The 12,195-nt window shown below is 41.3% G+C and overlaps 1 protein-coding gene across 1 annotated transcript in view; it reads left to right on the top strand.

Annotated features, from left to right (window-relative positions):
• Nucleotides 1-11,723, top strand: part of bdh1 (3-hydroxybutyrate dehydrogenase, type 1) — a 35,757-nt gene extending 24,034 nt beyond the window's left edge. The window contains exons 4-5 of the mRNA XM_020512082.2: nucleotides 4,063-4,215; nucleotides 10,874-11,723. Of these exons, the coding sequence (XP_020367671.2) occupies nucleotides 4,063-4,215; nucleotides 10,874-11,343 (623 nt within the window). The 3' untranslated portion in view covers nucleotides 11,344-11,723. The remainder of the gene's footprint in view (nucleotides 1-4,062; nucleotides 4,216-10,873) is intronic.
• Nucleotides 11,724-12,195: the final 472 nt, after the last annotated feature.

The raw sequence follows: 12,195 nt of genomic DNA, 5'->3' as shown, positions 1-12,195 counted from the left end.
TTCTGTCGAACTTCCTTGTGAAGGATATCAGCTCATTTATTCTGTATTTGCCTATTTTTGTCGTCTGATAATTTTCCAATGGAACAAAATCTAACTCGAAGAAGCAATCTAACTCGAAGAAGCAATCCAACTCATCTTGCATGCTGAGCTAAGCACCTGATTAACACAGTTAATATTCTAGTCCATAAACTTCTAATATAGCTTACAATTTGGCTTCATATTATTATTATTGCATTATTTAAATTATTATTAAGAATAATTGCTAAAAGACATTTCTGCCTGCAACTTATAAGGTTAGGTTTAAACTAATTGTGATGACTCCTAAGTGCCTTCTGAAATGAACTAGAAAGCCACTGAGTTGAATCAGATGGAGCAGCACCAATGAATAAAAAGATATGTTAAGGTGATGTCACCTTGGTGAAGCTATACTGCAGGATCAGTTGCATGCAAACAGTATGTAATAGACCCAACATTTTTGCCCTGATTTCCCATTGACTCCAGTACTCCCACAATCAATGGATCGGTTCTAAGCTGTGCAATCCTGCCAGACTCAGATGTGACTTGTGGTGGACAATTAAACAACTAACAGGAGGAGGATTCACAATTATCCCCAGCCTCAAAGACAGGGGAAACCCAGCACATCAGTGCAAAAGATAAGACCTTGAAGTAGAAGTGCTGAAGGGTGATTCATTTCCTGTGGTGCCCAGTATCACAGATACAGTCTTCAGTAATTTGATTTACTTTGTGTGACATAGGGAAATGACTGCAGATACCAGATACTGTAAACTCTGTTGGTGTTGATAACATTCTGGCAATAGTACTGAAGGTTTTTTCTCCAGAATTGGCTGTGTCTGAATCCAAATTGTTCCAGTACAACTATAATACAAGCATTTACCTGACACTGTGAAAAAATTGCCCAGGTACGTCTGTCAACAGAAAGCAGGACAAATCCAACCTGGCCAATGACCGCCCCATCAGTCTATCTTGACCATCAGCAAAGTGAAAGAAGTTATCATCAACAGTGTTATCAAGCAGCATTTGCTCAGCAATAACCTACTCACTGACACCAGTTCATATTCTGCCAGAAACACTCAGCTCCCGACCACATTACAGACTTGATCCAAAAAATGGGAACAAAGATCAGAACCATGGATAGCAGAGGGTTTCTGCCTTTGACATCAAGGCCTCATTTGACTGAATATGGTAACATATCCTGAGTAAAGCTGGAGTCAGTGGGAATCAAGCCAAAGACACTCTGCTGGTTAGAGTCATACCACTCACAAATGGAGTTGTTGTGGTTGCTGGAGGTCGATCATCTCAGTCCCAAGACAATGGGATTTGCAGGATTTGCTAAGGGTAGTATCCTAGGCCCAATCATCTGCAGCTGCTTCCTCAGTGACCTTTCTTTTACAATAAGGTCAGCAGTTGAAATGTTTCCTGATAATTTCACATTCAAGACTCCTCGATAGCAAAGCCATTGATGTCCATGCACATTAAGACCTGGACAACATCCAGGCCTTGTGTTGATATGGACCAAGAAGCATTCATGCCACACAAATGCTAGGAAATGACCATCTCCAACAAGAGAGGATCTGACCTTCTCCCCTTGATATTCAGTGGAATTACCAGCTATCAGCATCGCAGGGATTACAACTGTGGCTATAAGAACAGTCAGAGACTAGGAATTCTGAGGCATGTAAGTCACCTTCTGACTTCCTAAAGAGTGTCCACCATTATAAGATGCAAGTTAGGAGTGTGATGGAATTTTCTTCACTTGCTTGGAGCTTGCAGCTCCAATAACACTTTAGAAGCTAAATAACATCCAGGACAAAGCAGTCTCCTTGATTAGCACTTTATCTACTATCCTTCCACCACCAACACACAATGGCAGCTGTGTGTACCATCTACAAGATGCACTGCAGCAACTTCAGAACCGTCTTCCAAATGTCTGACCTCTCTCACCTAGAAGGGTAAGAGAAGCAGATGCATAGGAACAATGCATGCAGGTTCCACACTAAGCCATACAGTGTTCCGATTTGAAACTATATCATGTTTGCTACTGCTGCTGGGTCAAAATCCTGGAACTCTCTTCCTAACAGCACTGTAGATGTGCCTACCATTCTCTTCCCTTCAGTGATTCAAGGAAGCAGTTTCTCACCACTTTTGGATGGGCAATAGATATTGGCTTAGCCAATGATATCCACATCCTGTGAATAAATAATTTATGAAGTTTGTGAGAATTTACTTATCCTCTTGTGCAGGCTCATAATTGAAAAAGATTTGTACAATTTGCTGACTTTATTAGCTGCAGACCTTCTTTGGTGGAAATGTGTTGAAGATTGCAGATTAACAGACATTTGGTAGTGTAGCATTTAAGTGTTGCTAAAAAAAAATGCGTTTTGTTGAAGGCTTTCATCTTGCATTCATCAGGACAATTTGCAAGAAATACCAAAGTTAATGGAAAACAATGTTTATACTGTATGAGAGTATTGATTGTCTGGCATGTGCTTTCTGTACAAGATAATCTTCAAAGCAGTGTCTTTTGTCAGCATTACTAAACTTGTATATTTGTGTTATTTTTTGCATATTCTAGACACTAAATAGTGATTAATTGTATCCTGTAGATACATAGACTGCAGTTCCTTGGTTTAGGAAGTCCTTGCTTGTTATCTGTAACTGTTTAAATATTTGCAAAAGTGTGTGTAGATTGGTTTGAGTTACAACCTCCAGCGAAGACAAGGATAACAAATACATCGGAATGAAGGCAGCAAAACTGGCATTGGAATCTTCCAAGGGAGAACTTTCTGATTGGCCACCTTTGTGCTCATAACTAGGTTCCTGATCCATTTAGTGGGCTATCAGCAATATTAGGCTTAACGTGGAGGAGCTTGGCCAAGAGAGGAGGGCTGCATTGAAGACTGCAGATAGCTATCAGGATGGAGAGGAAACCCCTTTGCAGGATATGACATTGTCTTTCATCTATGTTGCCCCTCCATAGGGGCATGCTCATAGGCCTGCTTCCAATGAGCTGGCAGTTCTCTCATAAATTGGGGTGGTTGGGGAGGGCAGGCTGCTTCAACAATGAAAAAGTTCCTTTTAATCTGTCAAATAGGGCTTTTACAAGCACAGTTGGCTGCCCACTTCCTGGAGTAGGCAACATATCCTGTTACCAGCCCCAACTGGGATACGTTCTCCTGTGGTGGGAATGTGTCTGGGAGCTGACACCATTCTTTCCATCCCCTCCCCACCTCCAAACCTCCAAACTCCTCTCTCCAGGGCTGGAAATATAACCCTGCTATTTGTGGCTGGATTGTGGTTCCAGGACTAACCACCATGGAACGATCACAACAGGTGGTGAAAGCCCAAAGCGTCCTACCCTTGTTGGATTAATCTGCCTGATGGAACAATTCATATTTCAAGGTGTGTATGCTCCAGTCATGATTGACAGTGGCGAGAGAGATAAATTAGTATGGGAATAAACTTGATTTCATTTGAGAATGGATTGCTGACGCATTTTCCATTGATTTTATTTTAAGGTATTAATGAGCTACTTTGGAATGTTTGAGTATTTATTTGTATTGATATCCTGTTTACTTGTGTGTTAGGTGAGATGAAACCGATGTTGGAAGAGTGGGGGGGAGTAGGTGGGTGGGGTTGTCCCATAAACCAACAGTTCCATGCGCCAAGCTCCAGTACCAACACTGCTCTGTGGCTATCCTTCACTACGTTCTTGCTTCCTCTTGTAGTGCTGACAAGGGTTCTTTTTGTTGATCAGTGCAATAAAACTCTAATGAAGGCAGTACAATGTAGGATTATCACAGTGCGGTAACAGTCATATGACATGTGAGAGTTCAGATGGCAAAAAGGAGTGACGTTTATATTTGGTCAAAAATGGTGAGAATCTGAGAAGAAATTTGAGAGTTATATAGAACTGCAGGTCAGCTTCAGCCGTTTTAAAAAAGTGTGTGTTCTCCTTAAATTTCCATTGTCTGATATATCAAAAGTATTAGTGTCATATCTGAACATATTGTGATGATCAAATGCATTGTGTTCTTTACTCAGGTCTCTGGGGTGTGGTAAACAATGCTGGTATTTCAACCTTTGGAGATGTGGAATTCACAAGTATGGCACGTTACAAGAAGGTTGCAGATGTTAACTTGTGGGGAACAGTCCGAGTAACTAAGGCCTTCCTCCCCCTAATCCGGAGAGCAAGAGGTGAGTAAAACTGGGTTTGAACTCTGAAATAATTGTCAGCTACAGACTACCCCTCATACGAAATTTTCATAAACACATAAACCTAACCAGTCCTTGCTTGTGAAAGGAATTGAATCCTCTGTTTTACAGTATACATTTTTTGCCAGTTGCCTTTATGGTTTTCTAACTATTATCCAATTAATAACAGTTTGATATTTCTGTACACTTTGCATGAAACCTGCAGCGGTGTTTCCTTGTCAACTAAGAATTGACAATGTTGAGGAAATCTTACTTGGGTTGAAAGGTTTGTATCAGTTCTGTGCTTGAAAAATCCAAAATATATTGAAAAGTAAGCCTGGATTTCCAAAGTTTATGAAATAAGAAATATGCCTTGGCAAAAGTACATTGCTTTTTATTGAAAGAAATCTGAATTTGAAACAGTCTGTTTGAAGGTGTTTTAAGGTGTCCTCTGAGCTTCTATGTACTGGCTAGGTAACCTTTAATCCCTCAACTGTGTGAGAACCATAGAATCATGGAAGCACAACAGCATAGAAGGAGACCAATCAGCTCATTGTGTCTGTGCTGGCTGATGACCATTCTAATCCAATCCCACTTTCTAGCACTTAGCCCATTGCTTTGCAAGTTTCAGTGCTTCAGGTGTAGATCCAGGTTCCTTTCAAGAGCTGCTATGTAGTGGTTATAGTAAGATCGGTTCTACACTCCAGTGAGTAAACATTTAGCAAGCTTTATTTGATATAACTATATGCAACAGATAGTAGGAGAGGACATTCCTGGAATTCTACAGATACAAGTCCCAATTCCATGTGATCTGGCATCACTATAACATACTCCTTATGCACATTATCAGTAGTTATTCTTAGAGTAGAGTTTAGTTAATCCTTCACTTCACATTTTTCCTCAAGTCTTTATCCCCATTGCCTACTTACTACTTACACATCTTCCACACCACCCAAAAATCTGTGCACTTTACAGGGCAATTCTGTGCAGTGTTTTAACCAATTTCCCTGAAGGTTTGTGGAGTTCCTTTTGAGGTTGTGCAGGCCAAACTGTTTCGCTGAGGCTTTAAGCCCCTTATTTCTGTTGTTAGTGGCTGTGTTGTCATAGTTTCCTCCAGAGGATCAGGCTATACAGGCCACTGGCCTTTCTATTTAGTGAAATCAAGGCACTCCTGTTTCTTGAAATTACTCCATATGCTGCTCATACAGGGTATAGTATTGACTGATGGACCTTTGCAAGCACTGTGCCCTTGTGTTGCTGGATCCTGAGCTACACCCGGGCTGCTTCTTCCAATGTGGGCAGGTTGTGAGCTCTGTGTCTCAAATTGAAGGTGTTGGCTTGGTCTGGCCTAATGACCATCTTCTGTAACAATAATCTTTCTGTTTGTCGTCTTCTGCTGTGACATTTGGTGTTAGTATGAGAGAAAGAAAAGGAAATTGTATTTGCAGCCGATGCCCCATCAAAAGCTGGTATGGAGTGAAGATGTTTTGTAAGTCTGTGGAGCAGTAACTGAACAGGGCAAAATGTGTCCCATTGTCAAAGATAATACCTGGAATTTCATGTGTATACCTATGGTCTTCAGTGAGGTTATTACAGCCCCTCTGAATTGGGTTGATTGGTCTTCTGGACTTTGATCCATTGGGACAAATAGTTATCCAAGATGGGAAAACACACCCCATTGAATGCCATTCCCATTGCCCAACTGGAAAGGAGGAGGGCAGAATTGGTTCTTTCTGCTTCTGCATATGATTAGCATAAGTGGCACAGTTGGAGATCAGGTCCTCAAGGGCACAAGATACCTGACTGACATCTGGATTGATATCCCCATATCTGACACTTGGAAGCACTCTGATATGACTAGTGGATCTTCTGGAGAACGTCTGTCTGGGATTAAGAACTTTTGGACCAACTGATTTCATTATATGTCAAAAGGTTGATGACAACACTGATGTGATGGCATTGCTGAAAACACTGCTATTGGTGGAAAAACACCCTGGCCAACCATCATGGCAAAACATCTGGATTTGTACACTTTGTTTTGCAATGAGTGTCACAAAAGTGTTGAAGCAGTGGCTGACATAATGAACGGTTAAAGGTGTAATGGACTCAACTTTGTGGACAAATGTTTCAACTTCATTCCCTGGGTTGATGATGGGTATTATTGATTGCGTTATCAGTAGTCAGGTGTTTTCCTTACATGTTCCATATGTTTAACATTGCCTTCTCTGGCATTTGTCTTAAGGCTGGTTCTTCCTGAACATTGAATTGAACAGAAAAAGGCTGCAGGGTAACCATGTAAGGCAATCCAGCAGGGCAGTAACTCTTAGCCCTATGTTCAATGTGAAATGTGTGCAGTCTTAGCATTCAAATATTGACTATCATAATTTGTGACTTCCATGAAAGAAATAATTTGTTATGCAGGTTTGTGTTTAGAAGCAGTTCTCTTTATTTGATCATGGGATGTAGGTATCACTGGTTAAGGCAGTATTAATTGCCTTGGAGAGGGTGGAAACCCTGCTGAACTTTGGTTGCGGGATTGTTTAGTCCAGACTATTCCTTGCTGTTTCCACTGTTTGGAATGTAACTAGTCCTGTGTCATGGCTTCACTAGTTTGGCACCTCATTTTTGTATCTCCTGGCATTCCCTTCTGGCCTCTTCATTGAGCCAGAATTTATCTCATGGTGCGATGATAATGGTAGAGTCTGGATATGCTGGATAATATGGTTACAGATTCTGGTTGAAAACAATTCTCCTGTTGCTGCTGATGGTCATCAGAGCCCCATGGATGCTCAGTTTTTGCTTGCTAGATTTGTTTGATGTCTGTTCAGTTTAATGAGGTGATAGTGCCACACAACATGATGAAGAGTATCTTCAATGTGAAGATAAGACTTTGTGTCCACATTGATTGACTGAATGGTCCTTTCCCTGCTATATTGTACTGCTACAGGACTTCTCTTCCGGTTTTTCATATTCTTCTGTAATCAGATTTCTGGACTGGCCTTAGCCTTCCCCTGAAGCACTGAACTCGGCATAATGTCCTGGATGGATGTGTCTATGACATGTAGACTGGTGAGGACAAGGTCAAGCAGACTTTTTTCCTACTTGTTGGCTCCCTCACCATGTGCTGCAGACCCAGTCCAGCAGCCATGTCCTTTAGGACTTGGCCAATTCTGTCAGTACTAGTACTATCAAGCTGTTGGTGATGGATGTTGAAGTTCCTCATCCAGAGTACAGTCTGCTCTTGTCATCGTCAGTACTTCTTTCAAATACTGGTCAACATAGAGTAGTACTGATTCATAAGCTGAGGTGGAGAGTCTGAAGGTGGAAATCAGCAAGAAGTGCCCTTGAGCATCTTTGACCTAATGCCATGAAATTTCATGCAGTGTGGATTCAACATTCATGCCTTCCAGGACAGCTCCTTCCTGTCCCATCATTATATCACTGTGCCATAACTTCTAGTGGACCTGTCCTGTCACTGGGACAGGTCATAACCAAAGTCGGTGATGGTGCTATAGAATAGAATAGAATAGAATCCCTACAGTGTGGAAACAGGCCCTTCGGCCCAACAAGTCTACACCAACCCTCAGAGCATCCCACCCACACCCATCCTGCATAACCTACCTAATCTACACATCCTTGAACACCACGGGCAATTTAGCATGGCCAATCCACCTAACCTGCACATCTTTGGACTGTGGGAGGAAACTGGAGCACCCGGAGGAAACCCACGCAGTTCAGGGAGAATGTGCAAACTCCACGCAGACAGTCGCCCAAGAGTGGACTCGAACCTGGGTTCCTGGCACTGTGAGGCAGCAGTGCTAACCACTGAGCTACCATTCTACCCTGTCTGTGCTGTTTTCTGAAGGGTTTGGGTCTGAGAATGTGGCTATATCAGGCTGTTTCTTGACTGATCTATGGGCTAGCTTTCTCAATTTTGGCACAATCTCCTAAATGTTAGGAGAGGTGTGCGATGTTCGACGGGGCTGGGTTTGCTATCACCACTGTTGGTGCCTGGGTTAGTGCCAGATGGTCCATTAGATTTTGTTCTTCCTTTGGTTAGACTCTGTAGCAGTTCACATAAACGGAGTGGCTTGTTCAGCTGTTTCAGGGGGCATGTAAAAGTCAACCACGTTACTGTTGCTCTGTAGTCACATATAGGTCAGACCAGAAAAGGACAGCAAGTTTCCTTTGCTGATGGACATAGTGAAGCAGATCAGATTTTACAACAATTGACAATGATTACACGGTCATTATTAGATTAGATTTTGATTCCAAATTTTTATTGAATTCAAATTTCACCCTCTGCCGTGGTGGCAATCCATGTTCTCATAACATTAGCCTGTGCCTCAAAATTATTTGTTTGACATTATCACTATCCTGCCACCTTGCCTGTTACTTTGCGTCTTCTTACTATGGGAATGGTATGAGAAAAGAGATTGCTGTGACTGCAACCACTGCTTTCAGCAAGTCTGCGTGGAGCCTTTTTCCCCTTTATGGACCTTTCCTATGCTGTTCAGGAAGCTTGTAAATGGAAGTTGGCAACTATTCCACGCACTTCCTCAATTACTACCACAGTGTGCTTTTGCTCTCGCAGCCTCTGTGCCGACCCCATTTTCATTCAGACTGTCTCAGGTGCTGTATTGTCTAGAAAGATTTTGGATGGTTCAATTCAGAATTCGTTGTTCACCTGAGTTGAAGCCTTGCTTGCACAGTGCTGCATGAGTTGTTTGGCAGAGTCGTCCAGAGATCTGGTTGTAGAGTCATAGAGTTATACATCATGGAAACAGTCTATGCCAACCAGTTTCCCTTAATAAACTAGTCCCAATTACCTGTGTTTGGCCTATGTCCCTCTAAGCCTTTTGTGTTCATGTACCTATTCCAAATGTCTTCAAAGTGTTGTAATTGTACCTGCATCTACCACTTCCTCTAGCAGTTCGTTCCACATATGAACCACCCGCTGTGTAAAAGTTGAAAATGTTGCGCCTCAAGTCCCTTTTAAATCTTTCTCCTCTCACCTTAAAAATATGCTCTCTAGTTTTGGAATCCCCCACCCTAGGGAAAAGACGTTTAGTATTCACCTTACTTGTGCCCCTAATGATTTTATAAACCTCTATAAGGTCAACCCTCAAACTCCTACACTCCAGTGAAAAAAAGCACCAGCCAATTCAGCCTCTCCTTATAACTCAAACCCACCAGCAACATCCTTCCCTCATTGCACTACACTGCTACAGGGATTCTCTCCATGTGTTTCCTCATCTGTGGTGGATTGTCTGGGATGCCCTAGTCCATCTCCCATAGTGCTGTACTGCTGTTGGGCTTCATTTCAGGTGCTCCTTGGCACTTCATTCTGATGTCTTTTGTTTTTTCTTTATTCATTCACTGGATGAGGGCATTGCTGGCTAGGCAGCATTTATTGCCCATAGGATGACAGTTTCCTTCTCTAAAGGATATTAGTGAACCAAATGGGTTTTTCCCAACAATCGACAATGGATTCACAGTCATCATTAGATTCTTAATTCCAGATTGTTATTGAATTTAAATTCCACCATCTGCCATTGGGGGATTTGAACCCACGTCCCCAGAACGTTATCTGGGTCTCTGGATTAATAGTCCAGTGATAATACCACTAGGTCATCGCCTCCGATGGGTTTGTTCACCATTGCCTCAAGTATAAATTTAGGTGAGTGCATGTTAGCGGACTTTATGGATAAAACTGTGCACAAATGATGGTAAGAGAGGACATGTCTGGATATCTACATACTCTGATATCAATTCCATGTGATCTGACATCATTGATATAGCTCCTTATGCACGTGCTCAGTAGTTGTTCTTAGGCTAAAAATGTTGTTAACCCTTTGCTCCACAGCGACTTTGCAAAAGCTGATCATGTAATTAACAAACTCTTTTCACTATGGCCCATCGTTTTCCTCAGGATTGTGTAGTAGACAGGAGCTCTTGCAACTCTAGCTTCATTTCTTGTTTTGCCTACAAACTACTTCAAACAGTCTACTGTGTGCCACTCAAATCTTGCATTCTAGGTTAGAAACTCAGATAACTCTCCTGATTAAGATATATGTCCGTAGTAAACAGCTTAGAAATTAAATAATGGCTGGATAAACTCCTCAGCGCCTAAGTCATTAGGGAAGCCACAAAGCCTGTGTTCCTTTTTTAATTGATTCCAATTTGTAATGTATGCAATTTGGCATGGAGTAAGGAATGTGGGTTTGTTGGAGGCCATAGGCAGACTGTCTCCCAAAGATTTTAGAAAGGTTGAAGGACAAATTGCCATATAGGAATGTAGAGAGATAATGACATGTTTCAAAAGAGGATTAAAAAAAGCATTCTATAGAATAAATACTCTGTTCTATTTTAAAAATAAGGGAAACCACAAAGTGGTTTAGGACATCTTGATAAAGAGAGAATAGAAATCAAGTAAAATTAAAGAGGAGAATAAGAATAATGAGAAGCTTGGAGAAAATAAATAAAGATTTCCTTCATCAATTAAAATTACGTGAATTAAGTGAATGCATCTTAAAAAGAAATGAAGATCTGAAAGCATCTGAACTAGATACAGCCTTTAAAAGAATTTAGTTGCTTGCTACAAGCCAGCTGCAAAGCAATTTAAATTAATAATTTGTTTTGCTGTTTCAAAAATGTGTAGGTCGTGTTGTGAACATTTCCAGCATGTTTGGCCGCATGAGCACAGCAAGTCACTCTGCTTACTGCATTTCGAATTATGGAGTGGAGGCGTTTTCAGATTGTCTGCGCTATGAACAACAGCGCTGGGGTGTTAAAGTCAGCATTATTGAGCTGGGAAACTATATAGCTGCCACAGGTTTCCTTACTCGTGATCATGTTGAAAGCATTGCTGATAAAATGTGGAGTGAAGCTGCTGAAATTGTACAGGAAGATTATGGGAAGTCTTACTTTGATCGACAGACATTGATAATGAAATCTTTCTGCAGCAGCAGTTCAAAAGACATGTCTGTTATGATTGATGCCATCACTGATGCACTAACCTCCAGATATCCATACAGCCGCTATGAGCCAATGGATGCCTATTGGTGGCTTAGATTGCACATTTTGGCTCACTTACCTACTCCGATAGCTGATTGGTTGTACAAAAATTAAACAACTTGCCAGTGTATTACCAGAATGATCTGATTTCAACACCTTGTGCCATTTCCGTCATGCTTCCCACTCCTTTCTTCATTACCATTGTCACCAAGAACTACTTTAACCCAAGGACACGATGAAACTGCGCAAAGTTAATCATAATTCTATTTTATAGGTTTTATATATACTTACTCTATTGTAATTATTTTTCACTTGAACGCAGTGTATGTTTGTCACAGGATAACAGGTACTGAAGAAGTGCTGTAACATTGTTTATTTTTTAATGTATATATGTGTAATTCTGTTCAACAGTGGAAACATTGTGTATTGTTCAGTATTTTTGTGTGCAGGATACAATTTGTTAAATAAAAACATTCTTGTGATTATAGACAGAATGTATATTCTTTTTGGTCATTATTTTTTCCTCTTTCTCCTTGTCATAGGCACCCAAAATATGAGCTAGGAGCAGAAAAACATGGTGGAGACAGTGTAGTGATTGTAATGAGGTCAGCCAAGTGGACCTCATAGAATGAGCTCCCTGATTGGGGCTGTTAATTTGGTCCAATCAGGGAGCCCTGGCTGACAGATAAAAACGGGAGTGTCAGAGGTTCTGTTCGCTCTGAGAGCTGCGTCTGAGGGAGTTGGACCAGTATCAAGGGCTCCCCACGTGTAAATAAATGGTGACTTGATGATGGGATACTGGCACTGAGGAGTTATTTCAGATAGTCATTGAACATTTTTATGATGGAGGTAGGTAGAGGAATCAAAGGTTATCAGCGATAGATGCGATTGTGAAATTTGAAACACAGATCAGATCAGCTATGATCTTGTTGAATGGTGGAGCAGCCCTGATGGGCTGAATGGCCT

Source organism: Rhincodon typus, chromosome 13 (genome assembly GCF_021869965.1).
Source record: "Rhincodon typus isolate 14 chromosome 13, sRhiTyp1.1, whole genome shotgun sequence".
Classification (NCBI taxonomy): Eukaryota; Metazoa; Chordata; class Chondrichthyes; order Orectolobiformes; family Rhincodontidae; genus Rhincodon; species Rhincodon typus.
Note: the sequence above shows the minus strand (reverse complement) of the source record. Positions and strands in the feature narration are given on the sequence as shown.